The 18,440-nt window shown below is 39.8% G+C and overlaps 1 protein-coding gene across 3 annotated transcripts; it reads left to right on the top strand.

Annotated features, from left to right (window-relative positions):
• Nucleotides 1-4,916: 4,916 nt before the first annotated feature.
• On the top strand, nucleotides 4,917-17,497 carry LOC125739674 (piggyBac transposable element-derived protein 3-like). 3 transcript variants are annotated; one of them, XM_049010019.1, is made up of 5 exons: nucleotides 4,917-5,066; nucleotides 13,795-14,007; nucleotides 15,522-15,889; nucleotides 15,999-16,931; nucleotides 17,021-17,497. In XM_049010019.1, the coding sequence occupies exons 3-5, from the start codon at nucleotides 15,530-15,532 to the stop codon at nucleotides 17,423-17,425; spliced, it is 1,698 nt and encodes a 565-aa protein (XP_048865976.1). In that variant the 5' UTR covers nucleotides 4,917-5,066; nucleotides 13,795-14,007; nucleotides 15,522-15,529; the 3' UTR covers nucleotides 17,426-17,497. The 3 variants fall into 3 exon arrangements, with proteins under 3 accessions (XP_048865976.1, XP_048865977.1, XP_048865979.1); XM_049010020.1 differs by having other exon boundaries at nucleotides 15,515-15,889; XM_049010022.1 differs by having other exon boundaries at nucleotides 4,925-4,974; nucleotides 13,795-15,889.
• Nucleotides 17,498-18,440: the final 943 nt, after the last annotated feature.

Genomic DNA, 18,440 nt, shown 5'->3' with positions numbered 1-18,440 from the left:
TGTTAATTGTAATCGAGGTAAAATGTTCAATTAATTGTGATATTTGATTTGAGGTAATATCACCCAGCCCAAATGTAACCTTTTCCTTGGTTTTCGCGTGTTTGCTGTTTGTGGGCGTATCTGCAGTCACCTTGGACTACTTCAAACTGGTGATGTTATGGTAGTTGCCTGTGCCTGTGTGTGTTTATCATCTCATGGCCCAGAGCCTGTTTCTCCTGTGCACATTAATGTCTGCAGAAGTAGCTGCTGCTATTAAGCTAAAGGAACTGGATCTTGCTGTCAAGAAACACGCCCACAAACAGCAAACACGCGAAACCCAAGGAAAAGGTTACATTTGGGCTGGGTGATATTACCTCAAATCAAATATCACAATTAACTGAACATTTTACCTCGATTACAATTAACAACAGCAAGAATAAATCTAGAAAATTGCAACCTAGGTGGTTTACTAGGGAAATAAAGCATAAAGTAAGGAGGAAAATGGCTTTGTTCCAGCAATGGAAAATAACTGATGATGACAGAATTAAGCAGGAATATCTAAGTCTACAGGCTGAGTTAAAAAATGATATTAGACGAGCTAAAAGAAATGTCGAAAGGATGGTTGCATTGGAAGCTAAGGATGACGTTAAAAGTTTCTTCCAGTATTTTAACTCTAAAAGAGCTCTAAAACCTGAAATTACTAATCTGCAGGATAGTAAGGGTCTTATAATAGTAAACGACATTGATATAGTAAATGAGTTCAATGATAGTTTTGCACGGGTATTCACTGTTGAGGACCTTAGTAATTTACCAGTTATTACCTATCCAGCATCGTCTATAGCTAATATATATATAACTGAAGCAGATGTTTTGCAAAGCCTAGCTAAGCTCAAAATAAATAAATCACAGGGCCCTGATGGCATCTTACCTATAGTGTTAAAAGAGATGAGGGATATTATTTGCCGACCCTTAACTTTACTGTTTCAAAAATCCTTATCTGAAGGTGTGGTACCTTCATAACGCCCATTTTCAAAAAAGGGGATAGAAGTAATTTGTCAAACTATAGGCCAATCAATCTAACTTGTATAACTGGTAAAGTTATGGAGGCTATAATCAAAGAGAAAATGGTAGATTACCTGGACTCCAATAACATTTTGCGGGATAGCCAGCATGGATTTAGGAGAGGTAGATCCTGTTTAACAAATCTGTTGGAGTTTTTTGAGGAAGCTACTCAGGAAGTTGATGATAAGAAGGCCTATGATGTCATCTACTTAGATTTCCAAAAGGCTTTTGATGTTGTCCCCCACAAGAGGCTCCTACTTAAACTCAAAGCGACAGGTATTTTAGGTACCGTATTGATTGGATTGATAACTGGTTAACAGATAGGAAACAGCGAGTAGTTATAAGAGGCACAATGTCACAGTGGGCTTGCGTTCATAGTGGGGTTCGATTTTAGGACCACTATTGTTCCTAATTTACAAAAATGATATGGATACCAATATATACAGTAAACTGGTGAAATTTGCAGATGACACCAAGGTGGGTGGTGTAGCAGATACTGAATTAGCGGCTCAGCAGCTACAGCGGGATCTTGATTTAATTAGTGACTGGACCGATACCTGGCAGATGAAATTTAACGTCGATAAATGTAAGGTACTCCATCTAGGGAGCAGAAATATAAAGTACAGGTATTTCATGGGTGTCACTGAAATAAAGGTAGCTGATCATGAGAAAGACCTTGGTGTATATGTTGATGCTTCCATGTCCCATTCTCGCCAGTGTGGGGAAACAATAAAAAAGGCCAATAGGATGTTGGGGTATATCTCCAGGTGTGTGGAGTTTAAGTCAAGGGAGGTAATGCTAAGATTATACAATTCCTTGGTGAGACCTCACCTAGAATATTGTGTGCAGGTTTGGTCACCATATCTTAAAAAGGACATTGTGGCCTTAGAAAAGGTGCAGCGTAGGGCCACAAAAATGATTCCTGGTCTTAGAGGAATGTCATACGAGGAACGGTTACTTGAGCTAAATCTGTTCAGTCTCAAGCAAAGGAGACTGAGGGGGGACATGATCCAGGTATATAAGATTCTAACAGGTTTGGATGCTGTTCAACCAAATAGTTACTTCAGCATTAGTTTAAATACACGAACTCGTGGCCATAGGTGGAAATTAGCGGGAGAACATTTCAAGCTGGATTTAAGGAAGCACTTCTTTACACAGCGCGTAGTCAGAGTATGGAATAGCCTTCCTGATAATGTAGTGCAAGCTGAATCCTTGGGTTCCTTTAAATCAGAGCTAGATAAGATTTTAACAACTCTGAGCTATTAGTTTAGTTCTCCCCAAGCGAGCTTGATGGGCCGAATGGCCTCCTCTCGTTTGTATAGTTCTCATGTTCTTATGTTCTTATGTTCTTATGTCAAGCAGCAGGAGCGGGAAATGCAACTACTGCGGGTTCATATTCTGGAGCTTGAGGCACTTAAAAGTGAGTCAGCAGGTCTAGTTGGTTCTCCTGTACCTCCCTGTCCTATGTTTGATGTTAGCAGGCATGTGTCTCTTGTTCATCCTTTCAGGGAGTCTGAAGTTGACTCTTATTTTACAGCTTTTGAGCTTGTGGTGGCAACTTTACGGAGGCCACAGGATATGTGGTCTTTGTTGTTAGAGCCTGGACTATGAAGTTGTGAAAGCTGCTGTACTGCACGCTTATGAGCTTGTACCAGAGGCTTATAGACAGAAGCTCTGCTCGCATAAAAAATTTGCTACTCAAACTTGTGTGGAGTTTGCTCATGAGAAGCCTGTCTTATTTGAAAAGTGGTGCAGTGCTTCTAAGGTAACATCGATGGATCAGCTTAAGGAGCTAATTTTGTTGGAGGATTTTAGAAACTGTTTGCCGGAGGATATTGTTGTTCATTTAAATGAGCAGAAAGTTGCTACCCTTTTTGATGCAGTAGTGCTCACCGATGTAACAATTACCCATTACCACGGGTAGAAGATTGTATAGACCGTGAGGGTTCTGCCAAATATGTGACCAAGTTGGACTTATTGAAGAGATATTGGTAGGTTCCATTGACAAGTAGGGCTTCAGACATATCTGCTTTCGTGACCTTGGATTCATTTCTGCAGTATACTGTAATGGCCTTTGGCTTACGAAATGCCCCTGCCACCTTCCCGCGGCTCATGAATGTTATATTACAGTCGGTAGAGAATTGTTCAGCTTATTTGGATGATGTAGTGATTTTCTCAGCATCTTGGCCTGACCACTTGATTACCTTGAAGGATGTTTTTCAGCGTCTTGATAAAGCCACTTTAACCCTGAATTTAGCAAAGTGTGAGTTTAAAGCTACAGTTAAATATCTGGATAAAGAAGTGGGACAGGTCTCTGTCTTGGGTGATAAGGTACAGGCGATTGTTAACTTTCCTGTGCCAAATACCAAACGTGAATTGCGCCGTTTTCTTGGTATGGCCGGGTATTATCGTTCCTTTTGTAAGGATTTTTCCATGGTGGTGCTACCTTTGACTGATTTGTTGAAGAAAGGAAGTTTGTATGCATGGACTGAAAATTGTCAACATGCTTTTGACAGTATTAAGTCCATGCTTTGTACTGAACCTGTCTTAGCTGCTCCCGATTTCACACGTCCTTTTAACTTGGATATAGATGCTTCGGATGCAGTGTTGGGCAAGTTACTTCAAAACTGTAATGCATTATTTATTACTTGTTACTGTCATTTCAAAGTAATTCGTTACATTACAATATAACTGTATTTAAAATGTCAGGCATTACACTACTATTGCATAACTTTTAAGTGGACAATTCTTTAGGTTTAGCACACAAAGTGCATTTGACTACGATGTTCTTCATATCCTTATTTTTCACAGACTTAAAGTAATGGGCGTATGCCCATCTGGAGAATGTACTATCCGACGTTAGATCAGTTGCAGGTTCACTCATCTCTCTGTTCTGTTCTGTTCTACAAGAAGTAAAACATTTTGCACAGACATTTCTGCAATGCTGATCTCGCAGTGATTTCGGCAAATTTGTATGAAGAAAAAAAAAACCCCATCACTTCATTCTGGGTTAAAAATGCATTGTAACACGCAATGTTACTGACATTTATACTGAGTAAAATATTACCAAACTTTTTTCTGTAATGCCTTACATTACCGCGTTACAGCAAAAAGCAATACATTACAGTAATTCGTTACTTTTGTAACGTGTTACTCCCAACACTGTTCGGATGTAGGTGTTGGGGCAGTTTTAATTCAGGTGGATGACATGAATGTTGATCATCCAGTTTGTTTTTATTCCAAGAAGCTGAATTCTTACCAGAGATGTTACAGCACAATAGAGACCCTTGCTTTAGTATTGGCCTTGGAGCATTTTGAGGTCTATCTAAGTACCTGCTCCTCTCCTACTACAGTATATACAGACCATAATCCCTTAGTTTGCTTTCTAGGATGCGTAACAAAAATCAAAGCTTGATTAGATGGGCTTTGCTAATTCAACCCTTTGATATTGTTATTAGGCATAAAATAGAAATTGATAATGTGGTAGCAGATGCCTTGTCATGCTCACCTGTCTCTTGATTTGTTTTGTACCTGAAGTAGTACTTCTGTATTCTTACTCAGCTCTTCCTTGTGTGTGTGTATAAAAAAAAAATTGCACTTTCTCAACAGAGTATTCAGATAGATGGCATTCATAGCCTTATTGAGCTAGTATCGGAAAAATTCATCGCAGAGTCTCAAAGCATTTATGTAAGTCGCCCTGGCTAAGGGCGTCTGCCAAATACTGTAAATGTAAATGTGAATGTAAATGTTTTTTAGTGTCGAAGTGTTATGGCAGTTGCCTGTGCCTGTGTGTGTTTACGTCTGTGTCCCCTAGGTGGCGCCGGAGGAAACCTTGGGCGGGGGGGAGAAATCTATATAAGAGCTTCCTGGGAGCAAAGGAAGCAAAAGGAACAGGAGGGATTTGAACATAGGAGTGGAGAGCTGATTTTGGAGGTAGTTGGAGTGGATGCCTTTGGAATACTGTAATGTTTGCCTGAGCTTGCTTGGTTAAATTTGTGAGAATAAATCTAAGGTGCCAGAATGGGGTAAGCGCTTTTTCCTTTGTGCCTAGATGTTCTCTTGTTTTGAATTTAGTTAGGAAGAAAGGTTATGTTATTGTGTTTTGTGGGGTGGAGTTAGTGCTGTGGCCTGTACTATAAAGGGGGTTTAACGAAATCAGATTTAACTTGAAGTTAATTTGCGAACGCTGAGTTGACAAAATCGGGTTGTCTCAATCGGTGCTAATCAGTACTACGACGCCTTTTAAGAAGTTGATTTGTTAAATCGGTGTTAACTGCATTGGAGTTTGTGCGCGTTCACATAAATGGAGCACGTTCGGCAGCGCAAGTCACTGCTTGGGTCCTCCATATTAGACTGCATGCTAATTATGCCGGGTTATGAGAAGTTTAATTCAACGCTGCAACGAAAGTCCAATACCACTGCGGCCAAGAAAAGCAGGCAGGCTTTTTGGCAATGTATTGCCGACCGAATAAATGCACAAGTACATTTTCATGGTCATAAAACGTGGTGTAAAATATCTCACGACTACCAGTATTAGACTATGAAGTGTTGTCTGAAAAGAATTGAAATACTGTTAAATACAGAGGCTCACAGATGCAACACAATTCAGAAGTCACCCATTTGCTGTTAAGTAATGCTCCCTAAAGTTCCATTAATTCAATCCATCAATTTGCGTTTTCCAATGCAGGCTATCATCTTATTACTGTGATGTTACTCGTAATGTAAACCTAAAGTTAACGGTAACTTAACTGATCCTATTTCAAATGCAATAGCAACGGAGAGCGTACGTGGCAGCAAGTCAAGATGAAATATAAAAACATCATAAGTGGTAGGGCTATTTGTATTTATATTTCTACTCATTATGAAAGATTTGTTGTGTCTATCCTCCACTTAACAGTATGTTTCTTTGTTTTACAGCTAATGACAAAAATGTGTCTGATATTACTTAATAGAAGATGAGCCATTGTTTAACAAACAAATGATTTACAACAAGACAAAACAGAAGCATATGTGTAGTGAGTTAAACCGCGGTGACAGGTTCCTAGTCGTTAAGTTAGCCTCATATTCGATATTCAGTTTTCTGGGTTTAATAACTTTTAACGGAAGTAAGGTGGGGCATTTTAATGACAGAATTGTGATATCCAGTACACGGACAACGATGCACACCGATTATTTTTGCGCTTTAAACCATTTGTGCCAAATCGTGTTAATAACTAATCAGCTTTACGGCTTTCAGCTGTAATGACAGAGGTTTAACATTTTGGGCTCATGGTCACTGTTACACACCCCTTTATTTGTTTTTCAATGTTCAAATGTATCCGTATAATGTGCAACTAATAATAACTTTTAAAATAACTTTAAAACTAGACAAGGCAGGCACATCTAGTGAAGTGTGCTTTGATCAGTGGACAACGGGGATCAATGCACACCCCTTGGGTTTTCAGAATAACTTTCTGTCTAACAGTTAATTAACACATTGTATGTATATTATATGCCATTGCTCCATTTCATACATATTAACAGAGAGTCCTTCACGATTCGCGCCCTAGTGTCGTATGGATCATCCAAGTACCCCGGCATTGCCTTGGAGAAATTGCAGTTGGAGGGGTGGTGCTCATATAGGGCTCGCTTACGCAGAAACCTCGCCTTAACCAAGAACAAAAACTGCCCGGAGCAGGTTTGAGACTTAACGTAAATTGCCATAGCAGCATGCCTTGAGTAAAACCTACCCGCGTTTCGTAGTATGGGTTAATCGCGAAGTTACGCCACATGTCATCAAGTCACTCGCAGTTGTTACCCCGATAAACCAGTAACCCTGCTTCGTAGTACAGGCCACTGGATTTTATTATTGTGGCCGTGCTTACCAGTGTTAATTACATCAACGAAAATTTTGATAAGTATTCGATGACTGTAAGCGTATGTCAGAATGTAGTCGGGCCTACTCATGCCTGTAACCATACCCATACAGTAATGGTATCCTGATGGAACATGTATCTGTCTCTCAGAATCCTCTGCTTTCAAATCATTAATTAACTTTTGATATACAGTGTAGCCTCCCTTTGGCCCCAGCTCCTAGTACAGTATCAGACGGTCCATAGCCTCATTGTCTACAATAATGTTGCTCAACCAAACTTCCAGTCCTTCACCTTGCATCTGAAGCCTTGTGGGAAAATGAACTTGAGCAGGTAACTGTGATCTGTAAAATTAGTTTTGCAGCACTCTAGATCTTGTAGCTCCACTTAAGAAAATAAGCATAGAGATAAGAAACCTGCCCACTAGTACTCTAATCATACGTGTGAACTTGTACAGGCTTCTCGCAAGCTAGAGTGCAAATGGTGACTGCTAGATCTGTCTCTCCAGGCTAATAGAAGGGAACAAAGACAATCCTAAACTCCTGCTTGAATCTGTGTCCAGATTGACACAGAATTTAACATTAAACTCACAAGTCCCACAAGCTCTTAAGAGTGATGACTTTCTTAAATTTTTAATGGTAAAATAACTAAGATTAGGCAGACCATCCAGTGTATGTCTAACTACATACAGCTAGCAGCCTCTTGCTAGTCCTATCCATACAAGGGCTGCAGTTATCAGTTATTTTATTGATCATGAATTCTATTGATTTTTCTATCGAGTAATCAGGTAAGAAGTACTTTTGACTTATGAAACAGTAGTAGTAACTTCAAAAGAGAAAAAGACAGGTCTCTTAAAATAAACCGCTTATTGGTTGCTCTTTTTGTATGCCGCATTCTAAAACTTAATTCCATAATTTTTAGTGGGGGGTTATGTGTTCAGACTTCCTGCTTCTGGTGACAATTCGAGTTACTGCATTTTGAATACACTGCAAGGTGTGTAATTGGGGATGTGTTCTTCAAAATAATAGAGCATTGAAAGTCTATTCCAGTGGTTCGCAACCTTTTTTTTCACCACGATCCAATTTTTACCATGCCAGCTCAGCCTCGACCCTATATCTAGTATAGGTTTAAATTTAATATTATGATCAAGCAGGCAAGTGGCACTGCAGTTTACACCAATCAATGCCTATCACACAAATGTGATTGAATGTACCAGTGAATTTTGAATTCAAATTTGGGTTGCAATCCATGGGTTGAGAATCGCTGGTCTAACCTACTGTATACAAAGGCATGTATCAATTTCTCAGTGTCCTGAACAGTAAAGTATCATCGTACTTTGGCTATTGGAAGCATACCTTCGATATGACATCCAAATGTGATTTGAATGAGAGGCTCTAAGATGACACCTGAGTTATGGGATGAGCTGCTGAGGGAGAGTGGAATGTGGAGATTATAGCATTCCTATCCATGGACTTGCCTCCAAACAACAGAACCTCGGTTTTCTCATCATTTAGTAATAAGTTTTCAGTCATTTAGGTCTTTACTTCATCAAAGCAATTAGCTAAAGTGACAATAGATGTGGTGCTATTGGGTAATTCTCACAAAATCCAGATTTAAAACGAATCCAACATGAAATTTTTCAAAAGGCATTTGAAAACAAATTTCCTTTGGAGCATTTAAGGTTAATGTCTGAATTTAATAAAAACAATATTTTCACATTTAAAAAAATATATTTTCTATATATTTATTGGTATTTTAGACATGAAGTCCAGAAAAAAATATCATTATCGCAACATGACATTACATCAAATATATGGTTTAAAATGTATATTTTTGGTAATTTTTAAAGTAGATTAACACTCCTGCTCAGAGGTATATGTAACTCAGGAGATTTTATCATTTTCTTCGCTTCTCTCATTACCGCAACATACTCTATGATTTACATCTTGTTTTTTTAGGATATTTTACTGAAAACTGACTTTTTTCTGTAACAAAGATTAAATAAGTACTATAAATTGTGTAAATACAATTACAAACTAATTATCATTTTCTAATTAATTTGCTAATAAACACATATTGCGGTGATGAGTGGTGTTTCAGAGATTAAATTCAACGTTGTGGAAATTGGATTTAGTGCTGTATATTCATAGTTTAGCAAGGATCCTGCGCTTAGCTGACACATTTAACACAATACCACAATTTAAAGAATATATTTATTTTATGAAAATTCATACAACCATTTGTCCATAAAATTATAGCACTAAGAACCTTTTGTGAAGCATTTCCAGGCTGCCAGTTAACCATCTTCTTCAAACTTTGAGCCTGGAGCCTTTTCTGTTCAGATTATGTAGTTCTTTAGTCTTTTCCTTTAGTTTTTCCTCTGTATACTTCAGTTTGGCTATCAATTTGCTTGTAAGTTTTGATGTCCACTCTTTTTTTTTTTTTTTTAATTGCTGGATATATTCTCTTGGGGGTGGATACTTCTACTGGCCCTGTCAGGTCTATCCTTTCATCTGCTGGTGACTGGAGTTCTTCATGGCAATTTTCTGGCTCACTTAGTGAGGACGCTGGACTCAAATCGAGAAGAGGTTGTACCGTAAGCCATCGTGTATTCGCGCTTTGTGATTAGTGAATTCACAGATCCAGAAAAATTTCATTGGAACCGAACTTGTTTGCATCTGTGATCTTTTCGCATGTCTGGGAAATTCATGAAAACCCTACAGAAGTGTTTGTTTAATTTTTATAGTAATTTATAAGTTTTCCTGCTTTTAAGTGTAAAATTTGTAATAAAAATTTAGTTAACAAAGACTCTACTGTGATTTTGGGTTAAGTTTAAGACATACAATATAAATCAAGTAAAATCCCTTGAAACACGTGGCTGTCTTAAGGAAACGTTTCTTTCTATGTACATACTGTACTGTACGTCCAATCCTCCTGTGTACCACGCCCCCTCATGTACCTCATGTGGAATCCCCATGTGATCAGCTGGTTTGAGTTGTTGTCATTAGTCCTGTGTATTTAAGCCTGCATTTAAGTATGTTTCCCAAGTCCGGCCATTAACAGCATTTTGAGTTTTCCGGCTGTTCCGTTGTCCATCCATCCATTTTCCAAACCGCTTATCCTATTGGGTCGCGGGGGGTCAGGAGCCTATCCCGGAAGCAATGGGCACGAGGCTGGGGGGGCAGCCCATCGCAGGGCACACTCACACACCATTCACTCTCACATGCATTCCTACGGGCAATTTAGCAAGTCCAATTAGTCTCAGCATGTTTTTGGACCATGGGGGGAAACCGGAGTACCCGGAGGAAACCCCACGACGACATGGGGAGAACATGCAAACTCCACTCACGTGTGACCCAGGCGGAGATTCGAACCCGGGTCCCAGAGGTGTGAGGCAACAGTGCTAACCACTGCACCACCATGCCCTCCGTTGTCCTGCTTGTCATTACCTTTTGAATAAACCCCGTGATCCCTGACTTCTTGCATTCTGTCCCTGCGTTCCCGGTCCGTGCCCCAGCAATACGTGACAGGAACACTAATGGTTACTTAAATATTAGAAAATAGTTTAATTTAGTATTTTGTAGTAGTAAGTACATGTTAAAGCAAATTCAATGCACAAAAATTATACATTTCTTTAAAGGTGCTAATGTTTACGTAAGTAGCAAATGCGTCCTGGGTTTCAAAATGCATTTGCTGTAAACACTGAAATGGTTCATTTACTCATTTTACCTTACTGTGAATGCAAAAGAAAACGGCAGCCAATGCCATATTCTATGAATTGGTAGGGGGGTAACATTAGTATACTATACTGTAAATGTGCTAGTGTGATAAATATTGTTAGATGATAACTCCATTGTTACATCAAGAATTTAGTTTTTTTTTCTTTCAAAAGTAATGTATTAAGCTAACTTTTAAATGAGATTAAAGTGTTTTGGGAGCATATTTAGGGTTTAAACTAGAAATAAGCACGTTACCATTTTTAGTGCCTCTACCAAACATCCATGAATCATCCTCATTCGCAGCAGATTCTGGAACCTAACCCCATGAATGTCCGAGGTCTTACTGTACTTGTTTTTTCTTTTAATAATATTTTGCTGAATTTTCCCTCCATTGCAGTTTCTTTTTCTCATGCTGTCTTTTAGTTAGATCCTGAACTGTCTTTATTTTGCCATTCTCCTTATGTTTTTGATACCTGAAAAGGGGTAGGTTTTACACTGAGTTAAAGGTAAAATGCATTTTTGAGCATAGACAAAGTAATGAAAGTAATGTTAGTACAAAATTTTGTTCTATTTCAATCTAGAATTACCCTACAATTGATATATCATCATAGGTAGCACAGAGCTATGACTTGGATAATAACAGATAGACCCTCAATAATTAATATTGGACACTAAACTCATTTTTGACTGACGTGGGATAGCCCACTTTACCTCTCAAGGGCACCAATATTTCCATTTATTTGTTCATGGCAAACTTGCGATTAACAAACGTGAATGTCAAATTCATAAATGTGAAGGGGCTACTGCAGTGCTCATCATATACAGTAGTAACATTTGCCGGTCTGCTTCAAGTGCAATAAAATAAACAGTGGTCAGTTTGTTTTAAGATTAGCTGTAAAGCGTATTTTTTTAAATAGTTTGGTTTGAGTTGCTTAATTGCCCATAGGTATGAATGTGTGTGAATGGTGTGTGTGCTAGGGGTTACACTTTCTAGTTGACTAATCAACTAATATTTACTAGTTGTTGGTTTTGGTCATTGAGGACTAGTCACTGGCTATGTGGTTTCAGAAAGTTCACGAGTTAATTTGACTGATTAGTTTGTTTGCGTATCTTTCTGTGGCTTTGGGGATTTATAATGTTATAATATTAGTGGCAATTTAAAAACATTCACACTCATGACCTCTGGCTGTTGCTGCATGTGCACTTTACAATGCAACATGGCGTCCACAAGGGAAGCTGAGGTGAAAACACAGGCTTAGCAGTATGGAAATATGTTACTAAAGACAATATCAGTTCTAGTGTTACCTGCACGTTATGTAGTGCTACCTTAAGCACCAGGGTTTAAATGTAGACAGAACTTCGCTTCCTAGAACATGAACTTTTTTTTCTTAATGTCCCAAATTTAGTAAGATTCCATGTGAATGGTTTAATAAAAGCTATGTTTTGTGCGCACAACATTTTTTTCATTAGCTATAATTTTAATATTTAATTGTAACTTTGACCAAACATTCATTTCCCAAATTGATGAGATATTATTACACGACCCCTTAATTTATGTCCCTTGTTTTTGTATTTTTACTCTTCGATTACTGTACTGCTGCCAAAACTTCATTTACTGGCTAGACCAGGGGTGGGCAGTTAATTTTCCCAAGGGGCCACATGAGAAACTGGAATGGTTGTAGAGGGCTGGACCAATAGGCTGAACTCAATTCTGCTTGACATGAATTTGATCTCTTTATAAAAAATGGTGAATTGTATGGTTTTGATTAGCTGCTGCTGGTAAGATTAGGTGTTACGATTCGGACCGCATGTGGAACCCCTGCTTGAGGGTTGCGGGGGCAGCATTCTAAGTGTGGACGCCTAGACCTCCCTCTCCCCAATCAGCTTCTCCAGGGGTATACCAAGGCAGTGTGGTGTGTGCAGTTCAACGCTGCTGCAGGACATTTTGATTGAGGACCTTGAATTGTTTGTCTTATCTGTAAGTGTTAGTTATGACATTCAGTGTTAAACGTGAAGGTGCAAGGTGAGATATTGAATTATAGTATTCACAAATTTAAATAAATAATTCAAAATAAAGAAAACACAGAAATGTACTGGGGGTGCTATGGCTATCATAAGGGTAGGTACATCTCACGTCTGCGGGTCCTTGAGCAAGACCCTTAACCCCCAGCTCCCTGGGCACCGCTACGGCCGTTACTCCACATAGAGCAAGTTGAGGGATCAATAAAGTATGAAAGAAAAAAAAAGCAGGATTTCTTGCTTAGCTGGATAACTTGTCGGATTTAAGGTAGTCTAGGCTAAATGAAGATAAAGTAATTGTTGTGGGACAGGCTTATGTGTGCAGGTGTTTGTATGTCCGTGTCAGGGGTAGAAATTAAACTCTGGCAACCGGCACATTCAGGGCAAACCTTACATTTCAGAGCAGCCTCTCTGAAAAGTCAAGCAACCCCAATCTCTGCTGCTGCCCTTGGACGGCAGGGTTAGTTAGCTGAGGTGATCTACTAACAAGAGTGGTTTTCCTTAACCTGTAAGACTGACGCTGCAGATGGTCATGATATTATTTCAATGTTTAAATAATACAGCATCTGACCCTGAGGATGCAGGCTGCAGACAGCCGGGCTGAGTTTGTATTTTTATTCCCATCCTTCATACCTGTGAATCCTGACCTCTTTCATCTCGATCTTCTCTAATTGCATAATGATGTTCAGGCTTCTGCTGATCCTCTGCCTTGGTCAATGTCTCCCTGCTGTCTTAGCGGGAGAATTATGTAAGGAAAAGTAGTAAAAATGCCCCAAGGTTCTTGGTTGATCATTTGAATACAAACAATGTTAGGGATTTATGATCATGGGGGAAGCCAGGGAGAGAATGGGGCTTCCAGTTGGCACCACTAGGGTGATAATGAAGGCAATTGAATTACAATTATCATAAAAGTCTCCACCCTGTCCTGTCCTATTCTTGTCTCAGGATCATCACACTCCTGGGGGTCACTCTTTATATGTAAATTCAGTCACAAAACCTACACACAACACCTTGGTGGGGAGGGCCTTTTGGGGTATAAAGGGGGGTGAAGAACTGTCCTTAATTTGTATCTGAGCTGCCTTTCAGTACCCGGTGTGTGTCTCTACACTGTATTACATTGTATTATTTTTACTGTTCAATAAACCACCATTTTGCTGAAACAGCGGAGACTCTGCAAGTGGATTCCCTACATCTTATTGGCGAGCCAGCGAGAAGAAGGGGCCAACAACTCGTAGAGTCATCTGAGAACTTTTTTGGCTGATATTTTCCTCAAGAAGAGATTTCTTCACCTACGAGAGAGAAGACTGACCAGAAAACTTAATTCCAGACGTGCCACCTTCTTCTGTGAACCGAAGGACCCAGAAAGAATCACGATTGTGAGTATAACTGGTTTGCGAAATCAGACGTCCGCTGAGACGAACAGTAAAGTAATATAGGAAATGGGGAGTAATTCAAGACTTCGGCATGAGAATTCTGCCTAAGGTTGACCTGTTTATTAGTAATAGAGGGTAAACAGAAGGTGTGTTTGTAGAGGAACTGGGCTTTGGTAAGGAAGCACCATCAGGATTCGCCACATTGTAACCCTGTGTCCTTGAGAGAAACCACCACCGTAGGTATATTGTGTACCTTTTATACTGTGAGAGTTTAAATTTATACTCAGAACCTACAATGATGGAGTGGGCCATCGAATATGTTGCAAAGCATTGCAAGAAGGGATCATATGGATCTCTCGCAGATAAGTTAGACCCTCTAGAGTGGCTAGAGGAGGCATGCAGGGAGAGGAACGTGAAATGTTCCAAGAAAAAGCAGAGGCATGCTAACGTGTTACAGGCCTTGCTGGAAGGACAATGAGAAATTAAGGGCAGACTTGCAAGTTCGCAGTCTGAGTGTACTCAGCATAGAGCATAGGAGTACAATCGGTGAATTGAGGGATTTGTTTTGGAAATGAAAGCGAAGTTTCACGGTTTCAGCTTCGGGTCTGCACAGAAACGTTTTCTAACAGTGTGGTCTGAGGAATCGTAAAAGATATGCGTTAATATATCCTAATTTGAAACATAGTTGAATCCCCATTTCTCTTGATTCGGCAATTTCAGTTTCCCGAAAGTATTTGATAGAATAAATTCATGCATTTGCCTACTGCCTGTAGCAATCAGTGTTAATCTGATTTTCAGTTTTAAAGTTCGATCAGGGCTAAATGACAAATTAATTAATGTATGTCATTAAAATTACCCTGGCATGATATTTACATTATAAATGTACCGACAGACAAAGCATTTTTATAGATGCTAATTATATAGAAACAGATTGCGGTCCAAATATATAATTACGACATAATAAAAAAAGACTTTCACGTGCACGTGTATGTTTCCGTATCACATTCAATCAGTTATTTTTGATATAATAAATACATACAGTTGATGTCTGCAACAATCTGTGTAACCTTATTCAGTTGTAAAAGTTAGAGCTAAAAGAAATTGATTTACGTATATTGGTAAAAGAACCCTGGCATAAAATTAGCGCGATATATGCATTATAAATGAATCACTAAGTAAGAATGAAATATTGTTAATTTGAGGGGTGCCAAAATGCTATGTAATGTGTGATTTTCAACCTTTTGTTATAAATAATAATAATGCCATAGTGCACCTTGCACGGAAACATTTTGTACGCTACATATGAAACATTGCATAGCTATGGGCACACAAAAGACTGTAGATTACTCCGGACGGGTGTGCATGAAGTAGGATGTGCAGTTATGAGCACTCAAAAGTGCTAATTACTCAGTCTGTGGGCGTGGCTGTGGGCATGTTCTGATGTAACAGAATAAAAGTTGACACATAGATCCAGGTTAATCAATTGATTTCTTCTTGGTACTGTGTGGAGTGAACAGGCACTGCGATGGCAAACAAGAAGCAGTACACCCCTTCGGAAGCTTTGGCCATCCTGAATACAATGAATGATTGTGACTCTGATGGTGGCGAAGAACTCACTTTAATTGTTGAAGAAGATGAAGATACGGATACAGATGGGCACTCGGCCATGTCAGCAGATGACGAGGATGGTACATTAGATAAAGAGAACAGCAGCCCTCCCCGCAAGAAACATGTGGTAATTCAGAAGGACACTGCCGGTGGACTTTGCATGAAGGCTAAAGATGGCACTGTTTGGGAAAAAGAAGATGTTGGACGTCTCCCTGCCAGTGATCCCTCTGCATGCTTTTCCTTCAGTGAGACAGCAGGGCCTACAGAGCACGCCAAGGTATCATGCAAAGTTCCTATGATTATGCTTTTTCTTGTTCTTTATATAAAGACAATTCAGAATGACATTTACTGTGTATATTTACCTTTATTCATTTATCTTCCTACAGAGTAGAATCACAAGCCGACTGCAGAGTTTTCTGTGTTTGATCGACATAGGGATGCTGATGACCATCAGGGATTGCACGGTCCATGAAGGCTGCAGAACAGACCCCAGCTGGACCCTTTCTCTCTGCGAGCTGATGGCATTCATATCAATTTTGTTCACGAAAGCAACGACAAGCCCAGTTGGTGCAGTGGTTGATGCCTGGTCTGAATTATTTCTGGTGCCAGCAATCAGGAATACAATGTCCCGTGACCGCTACCAAGCAATCATGAGATATTTGCGCTTTGATAACAAGGACACCCGTGCAGAACGAGCAAAAACTGACAGATTTGCAGCAATTTCAGACATCTGGCAACGTTTCATTCGTAACTGTATTTCAAGTTACAACCCAGGCCAGCATCTTACTGTCGACGAGCAGCTGTTTCCGACCAAGGTCTGTTGTCCTTTCTTGCAATACATTGCTACAAAGCCTGATAAATTTGGTATCAAGTTTTGGATTGCAGCTGATTTACAGACCAAGTACATGTGCAACGCTAGTCCGTACTTGGGAAAAGATCCCAGTCGTCCCACGGGAGAAAGACTTTCTGAGAATGTCGTCACAAAGCTCATGGAACCATATCTGGACAAGGGCAGAACTGTTACAACCGACAACTTTTTCACATCTCTGTCTCTGGCTAACCGACTACTGAAGCGCAACACGACTCTGCTTGGCACCATAAATAAGAAACGACGGGAACTTCCACCTCAGGCTAAAGATGTGTCAAGACTCAAGGAATTATCCACACAAGTGTTTAGAACAGGCTCTGTTATTCTGACAGTGTATGCACCCAAAAAGAAGAAGTCTGTCTGCATTCTGAGCACCTTTCACCGGAACGTGGAGATCGGCATGGATCGGAAAGAAAAACCAAACACGGTCACAGACTACAACTGTATGAAGGTATGTGAAGGTACTTCATTTTTTTATATGTACTATACATGTAAATTGATTCAAAATGTAACACGAGTCTCTCTCTATTTTTTTTTTAGTGTGGTGTCGACATCATGGACCAGAAGGTGCGTGCGTACACGGTGCGTGCAGGAACACGCCGGTGGCCAGTTGCCGTGTTCTACAACATCCTTGACCTGGCAGCGATGAACGCCCACATTCTGTACAAGGCATGTACAGGATCCACAGAGAAAAGACGAGTGTTCATGGCCCACCTTGCAGAGGAACTTCGGCGTCGATTTATGCAAGAAAAAGAGATTGAAAAAGAAATGAAGACACAGCTTAGACAAGCTTCTGTTCCTCAGCTTGCCACTGGAAAGAGGACTCAGTGTCAGGTGCTCCGTCACTGTAATAGGAACCACAGTACAGAGAGATGTGTGCAGTGTGACAGGTACACCTGTCGCAAGTGTAGGAAGGAGGGTCCTTGGGTGTGTGACGACTGTTAGTGGATAGAAAAGGTTTTGTATCTTTTGTGTATGTGCTTATTTTGTGTAATAAATGTGTATGTTCCACTTGAATGGCACGGACTCTCTATCATACACACACATGCTCTTTATACCATCTGATACTTGAAATTAACACATTCTTTGTCAATATTCCTGCAGCTTGTACTCATGAATCAATGATGCAACTTTTTCCCATGTGCCACATGAAGTGTTTACATCAGAAATGCACATGCATGCACGTGTATGAGGTTGTCCACAAAACCTAACATTTGTTATTTCATCATAAATTTACACATATAGTTTGTAGACATAGAACATACATCAAAATATATGTATTTGCTATATCAAATATATTTGTGTAATTGACACCACAGTTACCGTAGTATATTTGGGGATTCCACTGTATTTCAAATTATTATGTATCAAAACATGTGCATCCTTACAACACATCACTAGATAAACTCTTTAGTGCAGACCTGAGTTGAAGAAGTGACTTCAGGTTGGGGGATGGAGAGGGGGCGGGCAGCTTGTGAGGGGAGTAAGAGGCTGGGCTCCTTGTGAGGAGAGCCTCATTTTTCCAGGAATTCTAGTGTTAAAGTTGCACCATTTCGATATGGGCCTAAACCAAGAGTGCAGGGAGGAGAGGGATCCAGGGATAAGCCGGAATCAACCCCATCAGAGGATATGAATAGACTGCTAAATAAAATGAAACAACTGATGGCTCAGGGTGATGCTCAGATTGCCTGACTCAAATGTCAAGTCCAAGGAGAATGTGTATTTGAAACAATAGGGATGTCTGGCTTCTATTAGAAAGGTGGGTGATTTGGAATCTGATAGATTTGGCAGACCTCGTGTTGAAGTTGCAGTTAGAGGCCACTGTGACAAATGGTTAGTAGACACAGGAGCTGCAATCACCCTCACTCATTTTGGATTTTCCCACCATTGGTAAAACAACAGAATTAATTGGGGTTGGTAGTGGAGTGCTAATGGAAAAACAGTCTGTTCCCATACAAGC

This window comes from Brienomyrus brachyistius, chromosome 4 (genome assembly GCF_023856365.1).
Source record: "Brienomyrus brachyistius isolate T26 chromosome 4, BBRACH_0.4, whole genome shotgun sequence".
NCBI lineage: Eukaryota > Metazoa > Chordata > Actinopteri > Osteoglossiformes > Mormyridae > Brienomyrus > Brienomyrus brachyistius.
The sequence above is the reverse complement of the archived record's forward strand: the minus strand, read 5'-3'. Positions and strand labels throughout refer to the sequence as shown.

What these genes read in the sequence shown, in the direction of transcription:
- LOC125739674 (XM_049010019.1), top strand. Translation starts at nt 15,530, where the DNA reads ATGGCAAACAAGAAGCAGTACACCCCTTCGGAAGCTTTGGCCATCCTG. An exon ending in GGCCTACAGAGCACGCCAAG is followed by an intron (nt 15,890 to 15,998) that starts GTATCATGCAAA and finishes ATCTTCCTACAG; the next exon opens with AGTAGAATCACAAGCCGACT. An exon ending in CAGACTACAACTGTATGAAG is followed by an intron (nt 16,932 to 17,020) that starts GTATGTGAAGGT and finishes TTTTTTTTTTAG; the next exon opens with TGTGGTGTCGACATCATGGA.